We start from the raw sequence: 26,368 nt of genomic DNA on the forward strand, positions 1-26,368 counted from the left end.
GTGTCTAGGAACCAATTGGTCACTTAGCAACGGGACCTACAGTTTATTGTGGGATCCGAACCACACTATATCGAGAAATGAATTTCTATCACCTGAAATCAATTCCTCTGATTCCGCGTTGGCAGAGCAGGGAATCGAACTTCGGACCACCGGATTGGCAGCCGAGCTCGAAAACCACCCGTCCAGCTAGGAAATGACCTATGGTAATACTTATACACGAGAGAGAGAGAGAGAGAGAGCGCGATTTTGATATCATAATTCCTTTACCACTCTGAGTAGTTGTGTTAATTATATACTGGGTTGTAGGTTAAAGTTGTGATTTAATTTTGGTTACCCGATTGTCACTGGGTAATAATAAAGTAAACATCTCCGTTTTCTTCAAGATGCACTTGTGAATTAAGGTAGACTTGAGAATTCCTCAATAGATGTTGAGTATATATAGCACTGCATAATGCTATATGTGTGATGCGTTGATGGCTGAAAATATAGGTTTACAAATAATCTATAAATGAAACAAAATATCACTTGGGAAAGTGTTTAGATCAAACAACATATTCATTTTTATATACTCATTCAAAATAAATCAAATTCATAAGCAAGAAGTATATTTTGATTATATAGGTTATGAAATTTGTTGATAAATATGTATCACCAGCATTTTTGGTCTGTTGCCGTCAAGGAATAAAAATCGAGGGAGTCTCCAATTATGACAGATTGCGATGCTGCAAAATAGATACAAACCTGTGAATGACATAAGAAAATTGATTTCTTAACTGATTATGAATGAGGCAAAAACTGGATATCTTCTTGATAAAAAAAAAAAAGTTAAATGTCTGAAAATAGGGTAATAGGTAACAATAATGATAAGTAATATAATTCAAGATGCATGAAACTCAACTCATTCACTAAACTCAGTACGGTACAAGAATTACATCTTTATTACTGGTGTTAGATTAGTAGATATGAATAGAGAAACTCACATATACAATGATATTATGATAGTAGTTTTCTCCTAATTATACCCATTTTCTATTTTATTTCCTTTATGGCAATTCACCTACTGAGCATGAAGGAAGTAGGCAAAGCTCCTCATACTTGGGGGATTTAGGGGATGGAGGAGACCTCGGTGAACAGGGTGACGGGCATGTCATCATGTCAGCCTACTCCCATTTATATAATTTAAGAAAATACAATAACAGAAATTAAATGAACACAGATTCTACAAAAACCAACATATTAATTACGTTCAAGTTTACTTGATATGATATAATAGGCAGGACAAGGAAGGGGGGAGGAGATGGGAAGGCCAGAAAGTGGGTTGAGGGAAGGATGAGGAGGGAAAGGGTGAGGGTGGGAGGTAGGGAGGGTAGGAATGCGAGTAAATTACGTTCGAAAGCATAGGTTGGCAGTGCTTGGCAACATCTTGTAAGTCAAGAGTAAACGCCGTAACAAGGACCATTTGACGATGCACTATATTACCAAAAATTAGGGCGAGGTGTCTTTTACACTGGTTTAAAGTACCATTTCGATCAAATAATTAGTTTGAAAGATAATTGAGGAAAACGATGACTCGCGGTCCCTGAAATGCATAGTAGGAATCTTGGTAAGAGACCATCACTTTTATTTTCTGAGTCAGGTTGGAGGAGTTTAATGGAATTTTGAATTAAGTTTGCCTTCGGGGCCAACTCTAAGATCTCAGATCATAAACAATAAATGGAATTATTAGTATGACCTACTTTGATATTACATCTATTCATTAAAATGGGAAGGTCGCCTTTCAAACCAGTCAGTTACATTACATTAATTTATTTACAAATCTAGGCAGCCCGCACACAAGAAACATTTTATTGCCAGTTGTCACAACAAAAAAATTGTCAAAAATAGAACAAACGCATCTCTATGGGTGCTCGCACACAGACAATTTTTCTTGTGGCGGCAACAAAACATTGTGAGGTAGTTGCGCCAGGAGCAATTTCTCCGACAACACAATTATTGTCGGCAACTGTAGCCGGGCGATAGAAACCATTATTTCAAATGGGAACCAGCACCATCAGCACCTCCTGCTGCCTTGACTGTCTTTAAAATCTCGAGTTTTCACTGTCAATGCCAATGTTTTTCACCAGCATCAGAAAGGTCTGTGAACTCATGTGACACTGACCTATTTGAACTGTCTTTAGATAACTATCATCTTCACGCATAACTAGTGTTCAGTGTGTAACGGATTGATAGTATATACTTTCGCCTTCATTCATTCCAGTTAATTCCGGTGTTCACTGATAACCGAATTCATTAGTTTATTTACATATAAATGGAATTAAAAGTGTTTTCAGTAACCAAATCTGATTATTTAATTGAATTTGTTGAAGTTGGCAGTATTTTAAATAATGCTCAATGAATAAGGAACTCCATTTTTGTTATGAACTACAAAGTATTGGTTATATCTACTACACATTTATTACTTAGGTGTAGTAAAGTAAGTAGGCAAGTCATTTCCCTTTTTTTCAGAGAAATGGTAACGTAACGGATTATCTGTATTTCTTTGTACTGTACTTTCAAGAAGAATCCTGGTTTCCTGGTGCTCTATAAGTGGCCCAGTTATTGTCACTAGATGACCAAAAGTTTCGTGTGACATCCTGAAGTAACTAAAATCCTTATCAGGGTGCCCTTTTAGATCATCTAATAATGAGTGGAATGCTCCATGTAGTAACCTCTGACTGACTATTGGGTGTATCCAGTACTTTCTTGGCCGCTTTTGTGCTTCCTCCTCAGTAAGAGGGCACAAATAGCTGCTATTTCCACGGTATCCATGATGACACTATCAACAATAGTTGCCGACATGTCGTGGCTCATGTGCAGGGTGCACCTTGCCAACAACGTTTTGTTGCAACAATTTTTTAATGTGATAATTTTCTGTTGTCACAGTCGACAATAAAAAGTTGGTTGTGTGCGGGCAGCCTTACAATTAGACTTAATATGGATAAGCTAGCAGTTCCTTATGCAAGCCACATACAATGTGCCGTGAATGTAAAACCAAGTCAGCGAATAAAAGAAATTGAATGGGCTACACCCTTACAAAGAGGTTGTTACGAATCTTACCTTATTGGAGATTGGTGATGAAATTATTTACATTACCTCAACATTAATTAACGCTTGAGGGGCTCTAACATGTGGCCCTTGTTGACTCGTTGCAGAAGTATCTGCGAGATTGAATGGATCTTCTAAGGCAAGGGTTTCCCAAGGGCAAGGGCAGAAGACGAAGAGCCAGACAACAGGATTCATATTGCATTTGTGCGTGGAGCTCTCTTGCAGTGGGTGGATCAAAGTCGCTCTCCCTATTAGACTTGTCATGTGGCCGTGGTAGAACGGAGGATGCCAGCTGGCTTAGGGCAGTTATGAGTTGAAGCAACGTTGTTCTTCGATAGCTGAGTGTGGAGTGAAGCTAACTCCAGTTGCGCCTGGGTCAGGCCCGATGCTGGCAGTGGCAAAAAACGGTCGTGTCTGAAAGAAGCAACATAACATACATTCAGTACAAGGGTCATAGGGAAATAGGTCGTATAGTTAAGACTAACCAAGGGTCTGCCTAGTGGCCCATTTCCTACCATGGCCTGTCCTTTTGCCCTAACAGTTTTTTTCTGTCCCACCAATATCATATGATGTTGGGGAAATGACCCCTACATTCCTTCCTTCTCTAGTGGGATCTCCTTCAGCTACCATGAAATTCAAATTCCAGCTAACGGCTGGAGAGATGAATATCTAAATATGCAAGAATATACATACACATACTATATACCAAACCCCATTATATATCATGTTTGAAAATGTAGTCTCCAACAGTTTGTATGTTCATCTGTACTCTTTGTAGTATATATATTGGGATTTCAACTACTATGTATCATACATTTTGGATATACTTGTTCCTAAAAAGCCTGAAATCCAAAGGGAAGAATGTGAAAAATCTCTGATTTCGAATCTTGCTACGGGGATAACGTAACTGGGACCTAAGGTTAAGAAAAGCATAAAAAAAGCTTACTTCATTTTTTACTATACGTTTTAGCGATGTCTTTCAAATGTAGATAATTTTGTGAGCTCAATGGCAATGAAAATATTAACTTTACTGAAAAGCAGGCACATACTGGAGAAATTTACCATTGTGTCTTTTGGTCAAGGTAATTAGTAACTTTCAATATGATGAACATTCATTTCCTTCAAATTAGTTAAAATCTTACGGGAAATGGTAAAATTTTAGAAGAAAGAATTAAATCAATATTCTGTTATTCTGTGTATAAGTTTTCCATTATTGTTGATACCGAAGGACGGGAACGTCTGCTTTCGATAACTGGCCACGTCGGGCAGTAAGAAAACTAATAGTTCAACCAGAAAAACAACCCGTTGAAACTACTCATCTACCCTAAGCATGTTCAGAGTATGGTGAAAGAACACAGTGGAAAAAAAAATATGCAAAGGTTCAACACCCCTTTTAACATGGATATATAGAAAAACCTCTCTTAGATTTATAGAACACAATTTATTTTCCATGTACAGTGCATCACTCATGGCGCAAAAATATGCAATCGTTTATAACGGCCTCGTTTAAAATACAAAGTTTGGGATGTATTTGTTATTCAATATCATTTTCTCTTTATATAAAAAGATGTAGGCGGTCTGCTTGTGTCCATACTTTTATTAATTTATATAAATATCGTACAATGAAAGTCCTATCTAACTATTTTATTACATTTTTAGAAGTTTTTCCCCTTTTTTCAATTTAGCCTTTATTCATTCGCCATTAAAAAGAAAAGGTTGGGAAATATCATAATTCGAAATGTATTTCAATATGTATCGGAATTCGGTAGACGTTAACTCGACTCGTTTAATTTCGGAGGACTAAATTAAGCATTAAATGGGATTTGAAACAGTAAAGTTAGGCGGCTTAGTGTGATAGAATACTGATACCAGACTCCGTGTCAAGCAGAATGTCTCTCCACATCTGTTTCTCATTTTATGTGACTGCTGTGTCAAGCAGAATGTCCCTCCACATCTATTTCTCATTTTATGTGACTGCTGTGTCAAGCAGAATGTCTCTCCACGTCTGTTTCTCATTTTATGTGACTGCCCTCTGTGCTCAAAGCTTCACACCAAGAAAAGTGAGAGACTTGAGGTCCTGGGTTTGCTCTGAAGAAGAGGTCATCGAAGATGGCCGTAAGGAGACTCAATATAACAAAACCTCTTGAAGACTAAACACATATATGTATGTCTGGGCTGCAATAATGTCTTATTCTTTCGTGCCATGTAAACTTGAGTGATAACATATTAAATTTCAAATAGAATTCCAGGTTTTTAATGAATAGCTCGTAAAGACAATGGGGCAATCGATGTGTTAAGAGGCTATTATGACTTAAATTAAGTCTATTGTTCTGTTCCGTGTGACCTCACTGCAATAGTGTTGCTTAATTTCGACTGCTGCTTTTATATATGTTAATGAAAAATAATACATTTCACTGAAAACGTGATTTCTATTCATGTTAATGAGAAATAATACATTTCACTGAAAACGCGTTTTCTATTCATCATATTGTCAAAAGGATTTTGTGATGCTTGCAATATTGATAAAAATGTTGACATCAAAGTGGCAGTTTTTTTTTTATACAGGGTAATGAACGAGCTTTTTTTACTTTGCATGTCACAGCAGAAATAGACTTTCGAACAGTAAATCACAGACTTAATTTATTTTTTCACGGTCTGCGTTCTTTGGTAGAATGATTACATATGATATGGATTAGTTTGCCCTTATAACTTACGTTTGATGTTTTTAAGACTCCATACGACTCGAGAGAGAGAGAGAGAGAGAGAGAGAGAGAGAGAGAGAGAGAGAGAGAGAATATCGCTGACCAACTACTGGAGAAAGGATTTATTTTTCTCATTTGTCGAGGAAAGTACCTCATCAGTGGAAAATGGATGAACCTGTCCAATTATGCGCAACTATCAAAGTAAATTGCTGCAATTCGAAGCAAATTCTTTCACGTCACTAAACTCAACTATTTTCAGAATATTTAGGAGTGAAATTCAAAGGTATTTTCAATTGAAAGATGTATCCTAATAAAGTATCCTAACATTGCAATGACCTTATATCTCTGGTTCTTAGTTTGGTGTTAGTTTTCATATTACGTATATATATATATATATATATATATATATATATATATATATATATATATATAGTATATAACATACTTGCATGCATACATACATACATTAGTACATACATACATACATACATACATACATACATACTCATTCTTAAGAATCCCAAGAAACCTGTATAAACAAAAAAAGGAAAACTTTACTATAATTTATCCCGAAAATGTATGGAATAGAAATATTGGAATGTATATAAATTATCTATTAAATATCTATCTATCTATCTATCTATCTATATATATATACATATAGTATATATATATATATATATATGATATATATATATTATGTCCATTAAATATATATATATATATATATATATATATATATAGATATATATAGTATGTATATATATATATAATATATATATATATATATATATATATAGTAATACTTATACATACATATATATATATAAGATATATATATATATAGTATATATATACATACATATATATATATATATATAATATATATATATATATATATATATATATATATATAGTACGTTAGTCAGTGGACGTGCCTACCTATGCCTGAGAATCCCAAGAAAGGAAATCAAAAACTAAATTGCGGTGGAATTAGTTTTCCACGGAATATGTTCTCTTTATTAGCGTATTTAGCGAGAACGGTAAATGTGCTTCTGTCTAATTTTTCCAATCATTATATTTTTCATCTTTGGTATCTTTTGTTTCCTCTGTTCCCCTTCATACGAAATAAATTGATGACAGCTTAGCGTTACGAACATTTGCAAAAACTTGGCAGTCCCTAGTGGAATACATTGCCACGCCAAGAAGCGTGAGAGATTAAATTCAGTGTTGCCTGTCATCCTTGTGGATTCTCTCTCTCTCTCTCTCTCTCTCTCTCTTTCTCTCTCTCTCCGCGCGCGCGCGCGCACACACACACACATATATATTTATATATATATATATAATATACATATATATATATATATATATATATATATATATATATATATTGTGGGTGTGTGTACTGTGTGTATGTAAGAGAGAGAGAGAGAGAGAGAGAGAGAGAGAGAGAGAGAGAGAGCAAGCTGCTTCTAGAACATTTTTATCGGGTGAGGGAATCGTTAAAAACCTCCTATTAGTTTCAAGTCTGTCACAGTGCGCAGACATTGCTTGCCGAATTCTTTAAATGATTTCTACTGTCATAGTGGTGACGATAAATAATAACTTAAGAGCTAAGATTGTAAAACTTTTTGTAAACTCGTTTTGGTGTTATGAAATAAGTCTCATTATCAACGTTTGCGTGATATGAAATTGAGTCCCTGTTTTATAAATAAAATTTCATGTGCATTTACTATTTTACCTTCGATTGTCATTTTGCTTATTCTGTTAGTTAGCGTGTTATTATTAATTAATAATAATCATTCAGTTAGTTTCTTTATGAGTTTGTTTAATATTCTTTTGGTTAAATCAAAGTTAACTTGCGTGAACTGTCTGCCCTTTGAATGTAAATCTTTTGCCCCTTCCTGAGATAAAATAGCAGCACATCATTTTGCCCAATTTTTGTGTGAAATCTTTACCTAAGTGTTCGATTTTTCAATAATTAAACTTTATATCTACTAAAAGACATGATAAAATTAATTCTACTCATCCCCATCGCAATAACGAGCTATATGGAATATATCATAGGGTCTCACATGGACACCTCCATCTTACCTGGCTGGCTAATTTCTTCACAACAAACATATCTGCGCGCCAAATGCGCTTATACAAGAAACACCGCATACATCACACGTCTTTTGTATGTAATTATATTTTCATTCATATTATTGTTATGTTAAATGTAGCATTATTACCACATACATTATAATGTCAGCATTTCAGCCATATGTACCCATAGCTTATTCATGTCTTGTACATCGATTTATATGCATCTTTCCACCCTTCAAGAAACACAAGTGATTGTATTGTGACCTCTGTTTTGATCGCTTCGTTTCAGGCACTACATTTCCTTTTGTAAGAGCTATTGACATGTCTGTTTGTTGCCTAAATAAATCAGAAAGTTTGTAGACGCAGCTTCTTACTCTCGTCTTCACTACATTGGTGACCACGGAGATTACCAGCCCAGCTAGCCTCTCCAGCGAAACCATTGCTGCTGCCTCCATATATCTGCCCCATTCATGTCCCACAACCCAGAAGCTTGGTTCGTCATAGCGGGGACAATCTTCCAGTTGAATAAAATTACCTCCTCTGCATGGAAAGTAGACCCCATCCTCGAATCCCTGCTAGACGACATTTTCAAGCTGGTTGCATAGTGGTTCTCAGAACTTCAAACCCCTGTCATCTACGAATTACTAAAGGACTGGAGGACCAGCAGAAGTCATCTTTCAGCATGCCAACCGCCCTAAGAGCCAAGAGATTCTTGAACAATGTGGGGACAGCCATAGAAGATGAGGGGTCATCGCATGTCTACAAATAGTTGTGGTGGTTCACGACGCTACCCACCACAGATGGCCAACCTGAGTCAACCCTGGACTTTGTGAGAGAGGCCTTCCTCACAGAACTGCCCAGCCAAACAGTGGCGGCCATGCCCAATGCCCCCACTATGCCCATCAAAGAAATCTTAAAATAGGTCGACGCAGTACACACAACAGTGAAGCCCATCCAGCCACCAACAGCAGCAGCAACGCGACGGTCCCAGCAGTCAACCGACACATAATCCAACAGTGCCCCCCATCCACAAATGAAACTTCCCCAAACAATTTGTCAAAAAGGAGACCAGACAGAAGAAAGATGAACTGCCAGAGGGAATGTGCTACTTCATTTGGAGATGGGGGAAGAAGGCCCACAAATGTGACAGAGGCTACCTAGTTTCATAAAAATATGCAAGAGGGTTGCATCCGCTACTCAACAAACTATAGATCAGCATTGAGCAGACTGGTTGCCATGTAAGAGAAGCTGTGCTTGCTTACAGCTGTCTTCCTTCCAGATACAAGTGTAAGGGCTCCAAACATTTCTTTGTCAGGGATGATAGGTAAAACACAGAATTCCATTTGTGCCAGCCAGCCTGAATGAATGACTCAACACTGTCACACCCACCAACCTTCACATATCCACAGGTACCAAAACCTGATGGAATATGGCACCCGTGTGGAGACTACTGGCAACTAAACATGAAAACGAAGCCAGACAAATACCCATTGATGAACATAGCTGACATAACCAACCAGATGCACAGGGCAAAGATCTTCACTAAAATAGATGAAGGAATATTTCTAACTTCCATTAAGGAAGGAAGATATGGAAATTTTGACCACGATCATCACCACCTTCGGCACCTACACATTCAGCTACAGCTGCTTTGGCCTTCAGAACACAGACAACCTTCCAAAGAATTATGGACGAACTGCTAGGCAACCTTCCCTTCTGTGTGGTCTGTGTCGACGACATCCTCATATTTAGCCTGAGCCTCAAACAGCTTCTTAAGGATGTCAAAAATCACAAGGCATGTAGAGAGCGGAATAGGAGAGTTCCACATAGCACACCGCCAACTCACCCACATCCACATCGACATAGTGGGACCTCTACCCTCCTCCGTGGGGTACAGATACCTGGTTACCATCATCAACCACAACGGCGTTGCAAGCATCACTCACTGCCAGATGTCACTGCCAGATGTCAAGGCGGGAGTTGGAGAAAGGAGTTACCTTGTGTCTTACTGGGCCTGAGAATGTCATCACACATGGTATTCAATGCACCTCCAGCAGAAGCCCTATATGGCCAAGCTCTAACATTGCTGACAGATGTCTTTCAAAATCAGACGAGCCCAACTGCCCTGTCCAATACCCGTAAAGTATTAGAATGAATAATGCAAGCCAAGATGATTTGCCACGTGACCAGGAAAGTGTACGTCCCCAGGGAACTGCAGAACGCAAAATACGAGTTCATACTGGTAAACACACACAGAGACCTCCCAGCCTAAGTGGAACCATACTGTGTAATCCAGAGAAGACACAAAGCCTAAGATGACAATGGATGGCAGAACTACATGGATCTCCATCGACTGCCTTAAAGCCAGCATACCTCCCAGACACCGAGCTACAACCATAGTAGGCCTCTGCAATGGGGAGGAGTCCTTTAGATCCCACATGGACCCATGTATCTCCATCTTACCTGGCCTGCTAATCTCTGCACTCCAAACACGTTTATAAAACAAACTCAGCATACGTCACTCACCTTTTGTACATATATTTTCGTTCATATTATTTTGCACATGTGCATCTTCCATCCTTCAACAAACAAAAGTGATTGTGTTGTTGACCTCTGTTTTGTTTGCCTTGTGTCAGGCATTACATTTCCGCTTGCAAGAGCTATTGAACTGTGTTTGTTGTCTGAATAAATCAGTAAGTTTGTAGATGCAGCTTTTTACGAACTCCTTCGCTATAATCTTGTTAGATAATGAGTACTGCTGTGCGTTCAGGTAAATATACACAATTTTTTTTTTTTAGGCATATCAATTACTGTTTGACCTATGCTATCAAAACTCATTGCAATTTACTGTCTGCCATGTCCTATGTTTATTCTTTCATCTCTCACTAATATTGTACACCAGCAAATAGCTATACCTCACGTGAGTTGTTTCGTTGACCCCCGATATAGCTTGATATATAATTTGTTGATCGCCGCTTAATAGATCTATACGTAAGGAATGACACAGACGAGGAAGCATTTATTATTCGTTGGGCCAATCATAAAATAAAAGATTACATGACAGCATTTTGGTTTATCATTAGGACGGAATTATGACAGAATCACAAGCATCGTAACTCTCCCTCCCTCTCTCTCTCTCATCCTCTCCTCATCTCTCTCTCGCCTCCTCTCTCTCTCCCCTTTCTCTCATCTCTCTCTCTCTTTGTAACTAAGTTCGACGTACAAATCTTATAGAATTCTACCTTTCTTCCTTTAATATTTCATCTACAAAATTTATTCTTTTGATATCAGTAGACTTATCTGATAACGCTTTAATTAATTGTTCTTGATTAGTTATTGGGTGAGCTTATTGGTGAGAAAAGGGAATCGTTTAAGAATTGTTGTGTAAACTATGACGTTAATTCCCGAACGAAGAAAGATATATTTAAAAAAAAAAACTTTATTTGGAAAAAAATGAATTAAGGTAAAATTTGCATCAAAGACGACTTTTAAATCTGACAAACTGCCTCGTTGGTTAGCCTCTTTAATCGTAAGCTGGTTGAGTCTCCCCTGAGATGGAACCGCTTGCAACACATTAAATATGTAAGAAGTGATGACGCTGATAGCTGGGTGAGAAGCGGTGAAATGTAAAATGTCAAAAATGTTTAGCAATGTAAGTGAAGCAATTATCTTAACAGGAATGAGAGAGAGAGAGAGAGAGAGAGAGAGAGAGAGAGAGAGAGAGAGAGAGAGAGAGAGAGTTTATTGGTTATCATTCAGAGGTTACCTGGGCAGCACTGGGTTGGTCAGCTATTTTATATTACTATATATATATATATATATATATATATATATATATATTTACATATATATATATTATATAATATATAATATAATATATATATATATATGATTATTATATATAATTATATATATGTGTATCCCTACCCCGTGACAGACATACAAACACAGACAAAACAAAATAAAATTTTCGATTTTAGTTCACCTTTTCTTCAGTAACGTTTTGGGAATCACCAGGGGCTTGAATGGCAAACAACTTTTCTGTTGGTGTTATCATTAAAAACTCATGTTAGTTTCTACTTCTTTTTTACCTTTGGAGTTTGCTATAGCGACTGCTTCGTGACGTTATAGTGACGCATTTTGTTATAATGACGTATTTGGTTATAAAGCCTGATTACAAGAGTTCTGGAATAATCGAAATATCACGTCTGGACAGTCCAGCGGTTGTTAGTTGGAATAAATTATCGACGGAATTGGCATAACACTTAGCTGCATACGGAAGATGAGTTTCTTTTACGTTGCTTGCTATTGAGTACCTGGAGGATAATGACTGAAAATTCTAGATTAAAACTTTAAAAGGAACGCAGATCATTAGATTTGGAAATATACCCGAAAGGCGCTTGCAAAGTTAACGGTAATGGGGGTTAAATGCATATGATGTAAATAAGGATTAAATAAATAAATAACCAATAGCCTAACATTCCTCCAGGAACGGAAAGATTTTGATTGCTTTATGATTACGTTATTACCAAGGATACGAATTTACCGGGTTTATAGATGTCGCACAGACATGCATAGGAGTAATTCTTTTCTAACGACACGTGTAACTTTATACTTAATTCTAAGTTAAGGAATTTGATGTTATCGTAAAGATAATGAGGTGCAATTAATTATGTAATGTTAAATGTCCCTAAAAACGGTATCAAGAGTCGGAGTTAACCGTAAAGGGAAGCGTTTTACCACTTTTATTTTTTTCTTAATATGATGAGGGGATGGAAGGGTAACTGTTGCAGCAATTCACTTAATGATAGGAAAGAATTAAAAAGGCGTAACAGAATATAGACTAAATATTTCAAATGAAAAAAAGATGTCTATTCTCATTCATTATTAATGAAAGAGTTTAAATTAGAACCGGGGGGTTGGTTCAGTTTTTTTGCGATTTTTGTGAATTGGACAATGAAGTTTACTTTCATTATAGTAACAAATTATGATAAAAAAGCCTCATTAGCAAAAGCCTGTACCAAATTGTGAGTATCATATGGAAATATTGTTATCTATTTATATTGTATGATTTGGACTAATAACTGCCTGCAAATAGCGTTGAAGGGTTTAACAGTAAAATGAATAACGTCTATACATATTCATTCATATTCTGTTCAGAGTCAGAGATACTTCCCAGATGAAATACAGCGGAAAACTGCCACGAAATCGATGCTAGCCTGTCCCACGTGTAATTGCCTGTCAGTTGGTTGGAAGATATATAGCAGATGTTTAGGTAATCCCATCAGTTTATGTGTTCCGGTGAGCAGACAGTCTCCGCCCACAAACTGTTATGTTGTCTACCCGTAAGTTTTAATGGCAGTTTCGATGAACTGACAAAAGAAATGACAGGTAAATTTGATTGTTAATACATGGCCTATGGTTGTTGGATTGTATGTAGTGAATAGGTTTTTGGAGAGAGAGAGAGAGAGAGAGAGAGAGAGAGAGAGAGAGAGAGAGAGAGAGAGTTTATCGAATGTTATTCCAGCGCCAGGTTGTTCAAGGGAAAGCTTTAAATGGCATTCGATAAACTCTCTCTCTCTAGCACACACACACACACAAACACACACTCACACACACACACACACACACATATATATATATATATGTGTATATATATGTATACTGTATATATATATATATAGTAATATTATATGTTTACTGTGTATATATATATATAATATATAATATATATATATATATATATATATATATATATATATATATATATATATATACTGTATAACGTAGTATATATATATATATATATATATATATATATATATATATATATATACTGTATACGTAGTTATATATATAGAATATATTATTATATAATATATATATATATATATTATATATATATATATATATATTATACACTTAGTGCAGTATAACAGATTTTAGTATGATAAGGTCAGCCAAATCGCATATAATAAAGTAATAAGGTGAATCCATATGATTAAGAGATAAGTAAGCCGTCTTTGGTAAATACAGATGACGAATATAGATTCTGACGAAATAGTGAGCATTATTTTCTTACTCGTTTAACTATATTTGTCTAAACTGGAGTGTATTTTTGGAAAAGGTATCCATCAAATAGATACCTTATCTGGTATCGTGAATATTTCAGTACCCTTCAAGTATTCCAAAGCTAAATTTTGTGTTCTCTCCAAAGAACTTTGGAAACTTATGGGAGAAGGTGAACGACCTAATCTGCGATGAGTTACAATAGTAAATGAGATTTTTTTGAATGGAAAGTCCAGGTCTAAATGTTGTGGTAGTATGAGGAGCTCCTCGGTCATTTTTTTTTATGCTTGATTTTCGTTGAGACGAACTGAACGGTGGCTCCTCCATGTCAGAGTCACATTGACTGAGACGTAGTTTGGAAACTACAAGACCTTTTCTTTCATCTTTCGTGAATTGATATGATTTTCTTTTAATGCATCTATATATTTCATATTCTTCGGCGTTCTTTATTTTCAAGGAGAAGCCACATGATATTGTCAGAAATTATTAGGTTCTTTGATTTTATTTTGATAAACATCCAAGTTTTTAATAATGTGATAACTAAGAGTTCTAATAACTAATGATTATTACTGTTTTCAAAGCAAAAAAAATTTAATAACAAAAACTTTATGAGTTTATTCGTAAGAACATACCCCAATGGGTTACTTTTAGATTTACTTACCAAATATTTATGTCATTTTGATTTTATTAACTTTATAATTCACCGTTTCATTCTAGTTCAGACATGTTCCATTTAGAAAGCTCATGAAAATATCAACGATTAAATGATGATATAGAATTATCCTTGCTTGCTAACAGAGGAAATGGGGAAAATGATCGACTTCCATGAAAACTGTTACTAAAATTAATAGATATCTTGTTTGGGGATGCACCGCTTTCCGACTACCGGATGAATCGTAACATTTTATTCTATATAATTTGTAGAAATTTTAATTTCCATAGCTAAATTTACAGTTGTGGGGGTGTATATTATTATTTGGTAGTATAAGATCTTCGATTTATTTCCTTACAATAGTTTTGAACATTTTGTTGTTCCCTATAATTGGAATCTCGTCATATTTACATCAATAATACACCTTTTTAATGCCTTTGATTTAATGTTGCTCTTTATTTGACATCCTATCAATAAAATTTTTTGGTTAAATATTTTAATTCCTTTTCTATATCTATATATATATTATATATATATATGTATATATAAAATTATATATATATATATATATATAATATATATATATATATATATATATATATAATATATAAACCCCCCCCTACCCCCCCCTTTTGACAAAACTACACAAAATGACAACGCTTACCTGTTGACAGCAGGCGCCCTCTATCTGGAAACATGCCACTAGGCTAATAAGCTCACATAAATGCAAAAATACACTATTTATTTCCCAAAGCTAATGAACATAAAATAGAACAAAATGATTAATAAGTCATAGTGATAAAAACCCAAGTCTGCCCCACAAAGAAAACTATAAATTATCATTCCATTCTCCTGGTTTAGTCTAAGTAATCACTCCTAGATTCAAAATGTCAACTGCTACATTGTAATAGTCAAGTTTAGAGAATCCCGTCTCTAGTACCATCATATAGAGCCCATCTTGAGATGGGTTTTTCTCCCGACACTTGGCATCCCCTCGACCGTCTTTCTTCTCATCACAAAGGAATGTGTCTTTCCCTCAAGTGCCTTGAACGGTCGGACCTATGATATATGTACAAACGAATGTATATACCCACCACGCCTCAAAACCGCCCATGGCAACAGTACGGACAGCCAACAGCCTAAAATGCACACGCATCAGATTCCTTCATTCAAGAAGGCTGTCTCTACGGCGCTCTCTGTTTCCAAGCAAGAGCAGCTGATATAACATGTAATTCACTAACCCATCAATTCATACCCGTAAGTTATATGTATATGTATATATATATATATATATATATATATATATATATATATATATATACATACACAGTGTGGAACCTCAAAATACGAAAGTCCCTACTTAAGAAAAATCCAAGTTACGAAAGCAAAGACAAAGATTTTTTTGCTTCTGTATACGAAAATAATTCAGGGTGCAAAAGGGTGTACTATAAAGTCCGAGATTTGCCCAGACCGCCAAGAACAATTTTAAAACTTGCATGCCATCAACTGAGTAGACTCTCCACCATCCTCCCACTCTCTCATTGGTTCCTGATACTAGTCACTGCCGTAAGATCCTGCTCTCCTATTGGTCAGCATCTGTCCCATCATCCCTCTATGTAAAGGCGTCCTTCGACCATTTCGTCACATCAGCGTTATCGTGCGCACGCGGAATTCGTTCGTTCTAAAATATTTCGTTTGTTTATGTAAATTCGTGTTAGTGATTTCTCTTTCTTTGTATACTTGTATACTTTATAGTGTTGTGTGTGAACTTAATTAACTTAATTGGCCATGGGTCCCAAGAAGGTTGCTGAAGTTCATGGAAAGAAGAGAATGCTTTCTATGGAGACAAAGATGGAGATAATTAAAAAGTATGAGGCTGGCATGTGGTTGAGTGTGATCGCTAAGGAATACGGCCGAAATCCGTCGACGATAGGCACCATCCTTAAGCAGAAGGAAGCCATCAAAGCAGTTACACCTTCCAAGGGCGTGACTATTTTGTCCAACAAGAGGAGCCACGTGCATGATGAGATGGAGAGGCTGCTTCTTGTATGGAATAAAGACAAAGAAATTGCTGGCGATACAATAACCGAGATGGCAATCTGCCACAAGGCCAGTGCTATTTTTGGTGACCTGGTTTTCCAGACCGAAGAACACGGAGAAGGGACATCGACGGCAACCCCTGACTTCAAGGCTTCTCGGGGGTGGTTTGATAAATTCCGTAAACGGACTGACATCCATTTGGTGGTGTGACATGGGGAGGCTGCCAGCTCGGACACGAAAGCGGCCGAAGCCTTTATCAAGATGTTTGACGAGATGACGATCAAGGAAAGCTAAGGTTCTCAGTAAGTCTTCAACTGTGATGAGACTGGCCTTTTTTGGAAAAAAGTGCCTCGTTGGACGTACATCATGAAGGAAGAGAAGAGCATACCTGGGCATAAGCCTATGAAAGATAGGCTTAGGCACGCACTTTGTTCCAATGCCAGTGGGGATTGTAAGATCAAGCCCCTAAAGGAGAAGCTTCCAGTGATGTGGAGGGCTAATGCAAAATCGTGGGTAACGAGACTTTTGTTCACCGAGTGGGTAAATCTGTGTTTCGGCCCGACAGTGAAGAAATTCTTGGAAGAGAAGCGCCTCCCTCTGAAATGTCTGCTGTTGTTGGACAATGCCCCTGCTCACCCTCCTGTATACAAAACATCTTTTCAAGAGATGTTTCGACATCACCGATACCACAAACCTCACCTTGTGTGAATTTTGGAAGGAGCATTTCGATGTTGTGATATGAATCTGACTCATTGATCAAGCTTGGGAGGAGGTTTCAAGGCGAGCCTTGAATTCTTCATGGAGGAAACTGGCCTGATGCCGTATCCGCCTGAGACTTCTATGGATTCGACGTGGACGAAGCTAATGCAGATTCAGAAACAGTGGATTATCCTGAAACTGTTTCGCAACCAGATCTTGACGAGATCGTTGCACTCAGCAAGTCCATGGGGCTGGTCGTTGATGTGGACGACATCAGTTAACTTCTCGAGGAGCACCAAGAGGAGCTTACGACGGATGACCTGAAGGAGTTGGAGGCCATGCAACGTAACGTCGTTAAAGAAGAGTTCTCTAGCAGTGGCGAGGAGGAGGAGGAGGACCCTATGACATTGGCAGAAATTAGGGATGCTCTAGCTGCTTTTCATAAAGTGCAATCATTTGTAGAAAAGAGACACCCTGAAAAGGCTTACACAGGCCGTATGCTTGCGCAGTTCGATGACGTTTGCCCGAGCCGTTTCAGGAACATTTTGAAAAGCAGGCAGAAGCAATCTTCCTTGGATAGTTATTTTTTAGAGGCCTTTAGTAGTAGTAAGCAAACAGGGAGATCCAAGTGATACGCAAAAAAAGAAAGTTGAAAGTGGTGAAGAAATTGAAATTTTGTAAAAAAAAAACATAAAGTATAAAAAGTAAAAAAAATGTAAAAATCAGAAAAAGGCAAAAAAAAAAAAGAAAAAAAGAAATTTAATTTTAAGTTGTTTGTAAACTTAAGTGTTAATGCTTTCTGCCATTTGTTAATGTGTTTCGTAAAGTTTAGTGTTAATGTTTTTTGCCATTTTTTGATGTGTTTCGTAAAGTTAAGTGTTCATGTTTTCTGCCATTTGTCCTCCTCCTCTGTCGCCACTTTCGGAGATCGCCTCACTAGAAAGGTAAGGTTCCACATTTTACTACATATGTATGTACATGTACGTACAGTATTTCTTGTACCATGTACACTACTACGCTTTATTTACAGGTACAGTAAAGGTTGATTTAGATATTGAAAGGTCCAAATTGTTGTATTTCATTGTTTTATTGGTCAATTTAGATATATATATATTATAAAAATTACTGGGGTGTTTTTGTAGGGCATGGAACGAATTAGGCAATTTACATGTAAAACGTAGTTCGAGATACAAAAAAATCAGGTTACAAAGGCCACTTTGGAATGGGTTAATTTCGTATCCTGAGGCACTACTGTTATATATATATATATAATATTATATATATTATATATATATATATATATATATAATTATTTAACCTACTGTGTATATATTATATATTATATATATATATATATATATATATATATATATATATATATATATATATATATATATATATATATATATATATAATATATATATATATATATATATATATATACTGTGTATATAATATATATAATATATATAATATATATATAATATATATATATATATATATATATATTTAAATGGTTCTGACGCTGCGTTTTGAAAGAAACAATTTATTGATCAGAAATAAATGGGAGGTTTCGGCTTACCTTGCGCATAATGGAAATACATTTTTCTTGTCTGATCGCCAGTTGAGTTTAAATTTTAAACAAGAAAAGCTCCGGGACGTTGGAAAATGAAATGACTCCTATTTTAGAAACACATGACTATGAAATCTAAACGAAATTTGTTTATGGGCAAATGATTTTAAAACCACTACCAAAGAAATTGCAAGATGCATAAACCCTCGTACCTTATTCATTTGGACTGTCTTCAATGACTCCCATGTTTTGTCCCTACCTTGGTTTCACTCATTGTGTTCGTCATTATGAAGTGAATTATCCATTACTGAATAATGACGCCTCACTTATCAGGCCATTAATTGTTTGCGCTGTGAATCAGTTTTCGGTCCAAACGAGAAGTTAAGAGGGAACTGTGGTCATTACAGTCACTAGCCACATAAAGTTCACTTTTAATAGTGTTCTTTTCCTTGGAAATAAAAGCTTTGCAACTACGTAATTTTATGGGTGAAAGCGGGACGAGAGAGAGAGAGAGAGAGAGAGAGAGAGAGAGAGAGAGAGAGAGAGAGAGAGAGAGAGGGAGAGAGAGAGTTTCAATATTCTATTATGAAATCACATCCTTTAATTTAAACAACAATCCTGTTTGTTAACATTTTGAATGTTACATTAGATCCACAGCATGTCCTTTTTAACAACACACGGGAGAAATTAAATGTCATTTATATACACTACTACGAATTCGGCTCTTCACATCAATCTTGCATGCTGCATTCCTGCAGTCCGTATATTGCATAAGACTCGTTAGCATTACCTACACTGATGTATAAACAATGCTGTACGGTCACCATAACAAGCATTTATTCAAAATTCCAGGTATACATTGAGAATTGAAATTTGTATAAGGTAACACTTCAAAGTCAAAAGAAAGTTGCTGATTTGCGTAGGAATGAAATGATACAGAGGAGATGAAATATTCACACTTTTATTATTCATAATAGGAATGACGCATTTAAATTTCTTGGAACATATGGAGACTAGTGACCCCCTCTACCTCAAACAGTGGAGAAATCGAACAGCAATTAGGATTTTTGGATGAACAGTTTTTTTTTGACACCGTGGTTCATTTTCAGTCGTGCATATATTTCCTATTCCACTTTGATCCTCTGTCGTTCACCGTCCATTTCACGCTGCTCTCAGCCCTTGAGAGTTTCTGCTTTGCAAGTGAAACTTGAATGAATTTTAACTGTGCGCTTGGCTTCTTCCATTTGACCTTCCTACTACACTTGGTACTTTTTGCGTTTCTCTTCTTTTTTCCTCCCGTTGAAGTATATAACTTCTCTTGGTGTTCTTTTAGTAGCTGCTCTTCCATGAGGCCTTTAGCCTCCTCGCAGCCCCTTGAAAAGTTCTCTATCTCATCATTTTTCTTTCCTGTACGTCGCAGATACTAACCTTTTATTTTCAGTCAGTTGCTGCCAACTCCTCTTCCTATTGTTGCTCTGCAAGCCTCTGTTTTCTAGTTGTTCCCAGCTCTGGTAATCGGTCCTCTTTATCATTTTCCTTTTCTTTGGTCCTTAGGTCTTAATCTCTTAAGTGGAAACGAACGATGGCCGTCCTTTCTATTTGTCCCACTCGGGATTTTGTATTTTTCTCGATCACGGCGTTCTGTGTCGATAGTGTGATCACTTGGGTAGTTTGAAAAGTTTTCTTAATCAGCAGAGAAAAAGAAAAATTCATTGCTTAGTTGCAAAGTTTTCCGTAGAGCAAGCATTCAACCACGTGTACTGCTTTTGTGTCTCTAGTCCAGTCATGTATTTAGTATTTCCTGTCGCTTCGGAGTGAAAAATGTTCATCTTTTCTCTCTAATCACGTGAGTCATGATTCTCTCACCGAAGCCGTGGTTTGGTTCGGTTATATATGGAAAGTTGTAGAGACATGAGGAACGTCTGCTCTTCTCACGATGACTTCAGTTTTATTCTGACTAACCACCAATTAGAATCACATTCTTTATAAAAGCTTTCGTGAGCCTTGATACAAAAGCTGCAAACGATTTTAATTGATTAAAGGAATACAAAGTCTCTTGAATTCGTTTTCGGTGAAGTGCTAAAAACGAAAAATCTGCTAATAATTTACTTGTTATGTGTAGTAGAAAATCCTTCCGTTGCTTTACATCTTTCAAAATCTGTTAGCAGCGCTAGCCTATATCTGATGCCAGAGATTTATCTAGTTCTTTTTTCTCTCTCTCCTAAACGCGCTTTTCATTTTTAATTTTTAAAAGGAAAAAATGACTAATTTATAATAAATGCCTCCCTTATTTTATGTTGTGTATACCAGTTAATAAGATAATACGCTCCAGTTGTCTCAGTGAAATAGCGTTATCACAGTTAACTGTAACGGAAACATCCATTAGTTGGTATCGAATTTAGTTTAATTGCCTTTCTGAATATCCGAGATTGGATACGGATTTGATGTCTGTCAGGCAGGGACTATGAATTGAGATCTAAGATAATCAACAGCAATTAATTTGACCCTCTTATCTCCAGATAGGCGAATATTTTTGGATCAGTAAAATCATGACTTTAATAACCAATAAAGTTGCTTGCTAAAACGGGAACGTGAAATGTATTTAGTTAAATTAACTTAAATGTAAACTACCTTATGGCAGTGGTTTAGTGATGCAAGGTTGTCGCATAGTTGCACGATTCATTTTACTTTCCCCTTTCATTCAAAAGCTCTTACTGTTAAAGATCTTCATTTTTTTTCATATACCCACTTCTTTATTTTGAAATCCTAATCCAGCACTAAGAAATAATTTACTAGTATGAGACAAAAACATATACACGAGCCAACACATAATAACAGAGAGAGAGAGAGAGAGAGAGAGAGAGAGAGAGAGAGAGAGAGAGAGAGAGAGAGAATTTTTATCACTTAGTCTTGAAATTAACACTTAGGGATAATTTCGTGAAATCCGCCCCCCCCCAAATCCCACTTTTTTATGTCGAGAAAATCAGAATCTAAATGACCATGTTCCTTCAATGGTTTATGGCAGCTGTGGCCAGACTTCCGGACTCCGAGATCTACTGTAAAGACTGGAACTCTTTTAGTATCTACCATACTATATAATCACGTGGGAAAAAAATTGTAAAGTATCGTCATAGTACGATAAAACATGATTACAATTGACTCACGTATATATATATATATATATATAATATATATATATATATATATATATATATATATATATATATATATATATGCTTATGTTTTTGTTTGTTTATCTAGAATTGTGGGGGAACGGCGATCGACCAAACAAGAGGCCGTAATCGACTGTTTGGCCACATCTGGTCCAAGGTATGATTTGGCATCACATTTCTTTTATGTCAGAATTAAAAATCCTCAGACAAATATTGGACTAATGGAGATCTGGTGTCACACTGAACGTGCAACTAAGATTTCTAATAAGGACACAAGAAGGCTAAAATCCTCCCTGCTTCTACCAATAGATTATTATTTGACGCAGGAACGGAAATACTTGTTTAAGGAAAAATACCGGAATATCTTTGTCACATGAATTATTATTTATTACTATAAAAATAAGTTATTTCATTTTGTAGTGAAATGCTCTCATGATAGATATGGTCCTATAAAAATATGATAGCAAATTCTAAATAATAACTCTTCAGTTCCATTAATTTCTTTAGTACGTAAAACACTTGCCAAAACATTATTAATATATTTGTTATGAAGCAAAACATTACAATCGGAAATGGCACAGTTGTTAAAAATAGAAAAATAAATGGCTTATGGTTTTCTACCGTAATGATTTTAAGTTGACACAAGAGTTACGATTTTACCGAAAATTTTACAAAAACCATCTAAAAAAATCACGATAGTTTACCACTAAAAATAAATTCAAACTTACTTCAAGCCTCGTAGGAAGAATGAAGAGTAAAGACCTACTGGCTTAGTAAAAAAAAATGTATTTTCAATACAATTAAAAACATCATCAGCTGTTCTCTCTCTCTCTCTCTCTCTCCTCCTTCTCTCTATCTCTTCTCTCTCTCTCTCTCTCTCTCATATATATAAAATATATATATATATATATATATATATATATATATGTGTGTGTGTGTGTGTGTGTGTGTGTGTGTGTGTGTTGTGTTCGTGTGTGTGGCTATTGGTTGTCATATCACTTTTATATTGCTATTGTATATTGCTTGTATCACTCTATTGAGCAGTTCTTGTTTTAATGAAGCTAAATTCTTCCGCCTGAATTTTAAAATGTGCCAGAAGATAGGAAACGAGGAAGGATAATATATAAGTTAATATTATCAGTATTCATGGTTTGTTGTAGTGACAATATGTAGTGATAGCGGCTGGAACAAGCGGGAAGGAATATAAATTTCTCCCCTTTTATCGATGGCGCCATTTATTGAGGGGGACAAGGGACTTTTTTTTTTTATATAGATCTTTATATCAATAGTTCCATTAAACAAATGTTGGAGGTGAAACGTATTTCCATGTACTATGAAATGTTTTGAAGGCGTTATTGTCAATACAGGCATACTATTGCTGAAAATAGGTTAATTGCAAAACGCCGGAGTTTCTGAGGATCACCTTCCATTCTGTGTGAAGTATAAAATAAAACGATAACGATTAGACTTCCAAAAGAATTAAAGAACCATTGTTATTGATAATGGAAATGAGTATTCATCATTATCCTAAGGAGAGGGACTTGTCGATGTCTTTTTAATTTCTAACTTTAATGGCTCTTATTTGGCCACAAAGGCGAATTTCATGTTTTCCGAATTACAAAGTTTCTAATATATATATTTTATATATATATATATATATATAAAAATATATATATATATATATATATATATATACCAACGCATTAGAGTGAATTATCTTCTACAAAATTCTGCTCTCGTGATATTGAGAGATTGTACGGATACTTGCAAAATATTAATCATAAATATCCCGTCTGTTATTCCGGCCATATGATTTGTCGTAATCTGTCTTCTTTTCTCTCTGCCTCTTTTTCCACTTATATGTGGGGTCGATGTTTCTGACGGCTTTCCTCTACGTGGCTCGGTCAAACACATCGTCCTCTGACGATTGTTTGTTTTGCAGGTCTTCTTTAATGACATCCATCCACCTTCGCTTCTCGGTCCTCTCTCGCTCTCCCACCAGGAGGCACCTCCGTCTGCACACTATCCCTCCCTACATATGTTTCATCCCCTCTCATCTCGTGGCCATACCACTGATACCACTGCAGTCTTCTTTCCTGGTCCTTCTTTGATAGTTCGGCGTATTGAGTAGTTCCTCTTATTCTTTCATTCTTGACCCTGTCGATTTTTGTTACTCCACACTTCCACCTAGGCATTCTCATTTCTACAGCATCCAATTTCTTCTCTAGCACTCACTTTACCGGCCATGTTTCTGCTCCATACATCAAAGCTGGTCTCAGCACTGTCTTATACACTCTTCCTTTAACCTTCATTTTGTTTCACCTGACATCTTTCTCCAGTTATTCCATCCAGCCTGCACTGTGTTATTTCTACATCCAAATTTCTACTGTTGATCCCAGGTACTTAAATTCGTCTACTCAGTTCAGTCTTGTCCATACTGTCTCGGAGTCTTGATCTTCATTAAAACTTTTGATGCAGTCTTCTCTCTACTGTTCTTTAATCCTGTCCTCCATTACTTTCCTCCATTGTTTGTAATTTGCGAATTTTTTCTTTATTTCTTATATATAGTTTTTTATTACTTCATAACCAACAAGAGAAACTAATTTTCCTTTCTCAGGAGAGGTAAAATTGTTAGTCCTTATGTTATTATCAATTTAGATAAAATGTTCAAAGTATTATTCCAATAGTAGTTTTTAACATTATTGCCGACCTCTTAATCAAGAACACAAGTCAGAGTGATGTAAAACTAGGTGTATGGTAGTGGTCAGGTATAATATAATTTAATTTAAGCAAATGTTCAGAGGTGTTCCTCAGGATTCTGCCATGTTTTTATTAATTTACCTTGTTTTCCTTTCGTGTTATTGTATTCAGTCTTACTTAACTGTTTATTCTAATATTGGTTATGGTCTCGAATGCTTAGTTGAACTGAAAGTATCAAATTATTCATTTTCAGCCTTCCTCTTTGTACGCACTCGCCCCCAGTTCCTTGAATATTTATCATGAATTCTTTTGTTCATTTGGGACGTGTCATCGAAGTTCTCCAGATTACTAAATAGAGTATGAGATACTTTGCTTAGGCGTCTACATTTATGTTCTCTAAATCGGTTACTAAAGGATCAGTTCTTTCATATGAGTACTCTTGCCGTTTATTCATCCACGAATTTTGCATGTACTTAGTTAAATACTGGATGGCATAATCATAAACTGCATCGTTATGTGCATTCTAACACTATTTTGCTTAGTTATTATTTGCTGGTTTTGGTTATCCATATTGTGACGTTTATAGATCGCTTCGTCTACCCAGTAATTAATTAATTAGATTTGGAAAACGGTAGCCATTCCCTCCAAGTATCAGCTGATTTTTAGTAAACGCGGGAAAACCCAAAAACCCGCCCAAGGCCAAGAGGTTTAGGGAGTTCCTAAGTTGGGGAATATAGTCTTTTGTCAGCTTTTAGGGACGTTATTCTCGAAGGAAAGGAATGTAGGCCCGATCTGGTACTTCTTAGAACCTATACCTTAAGCTCTTTTTCCTGTGAACCCTCTGCTGGCTGTATATTCTGTTTCCAGGATTTGCCCTGCTCGTGGGGGGTTAAGCCGACTCCCAACACCCAAGCAAAACGCCTGCGATCGGCCCCAGTCGTCTCCAGACGTTGACCTCGGACGGATGTCCGACCACCTGCCTCCCATTTAGGCCTATCCATGGCGGTAGTGGCGCGCCAATAGACCCAGTCCTAAGACAAAGCCAGGCCACATTTTTCTACAAAGATCCACTGAACACGACATCCAGGTACGTCTTGTGAAACAGCATATTGCCAGTCCCTTACATCCTATTATCTATTTGATCCTCATTTTCCCAATTCAATTTCAAAACCAAAAAGAACTCATCCCTTTGTTCCCTCTCACTGCCTCATGGCCGCATATTTCCCTTGTGTGATCGTCCCAGACAAATGAAGTCATTGCATACCTCAGTGAAACCTTAAAGTTCCTTGTCCCCAGTGTTAGAGAACAAAACAATCATAATTTGGGGCAAGAAATCCTTTTTCTTTTATCTTGTTTAATCTGGGATCCTTTTCCAGATTCCCTGAGTCACGTGTCATGTCTATCTGCCCGCAAGTGTTGCATTACCGAAGATTATGAAACCAGCTTTCACGAATCACATTTTAGCCAGCTATCCATTTGTGAGATATATATGGGTCCCAATGTGTGGACGCTGCATTTACTTTTCTCCAGGCCAGTAAGGGCCTTTTGTAAATAAATAGCTGTAAAGTAACTAGCTGAGTTTCTGGCG

At 36.3% G+C, this 26,368-nt stretch overlaps 1 protein-coding gene across 1 annotated transcript; it reads right to left on the minus strand.

Annotated features, from left to right (window-relative positions):
• Positions 1 to 17,507: 17,507 nt before the first annotated feature.
• On the minus strand, positions 17,508 to 24,275 carry LOC135209053 (uncharacterized). Its single transcript, XM_064241619.1, has 2 exons — positions 24,048 to 24,275; positions 17,508 to 17,654 (listed from the first exon to the last, which is right to left on the minus strand). Exons 1-2 carry the CDS (start codon positions 24,273 to 24,275, stop codon positions 17,508 to 17,510), a joined length of 375 nt encoding a protein of 124 aa, XP_064097689.1.
• Between the last annotated feature and the right edge of the window lie 2,093 nt (positions 24,276 to 26,368).

Source organism: Macrobrachium nipponense, chromosome 11 (genome assembly GCF_015104395.2).
Source record: "Macrobrachium nipponense isolate FS-2020 chromosome 11, ASM1510439v2, whole genome shotgun sequence".
NCBI lineage: Eukaryota > Metazoa > Arthropoda > Malacostraca > Decapoda > Palaemonidae > Macrobrachium > Macrobrachium nipponense.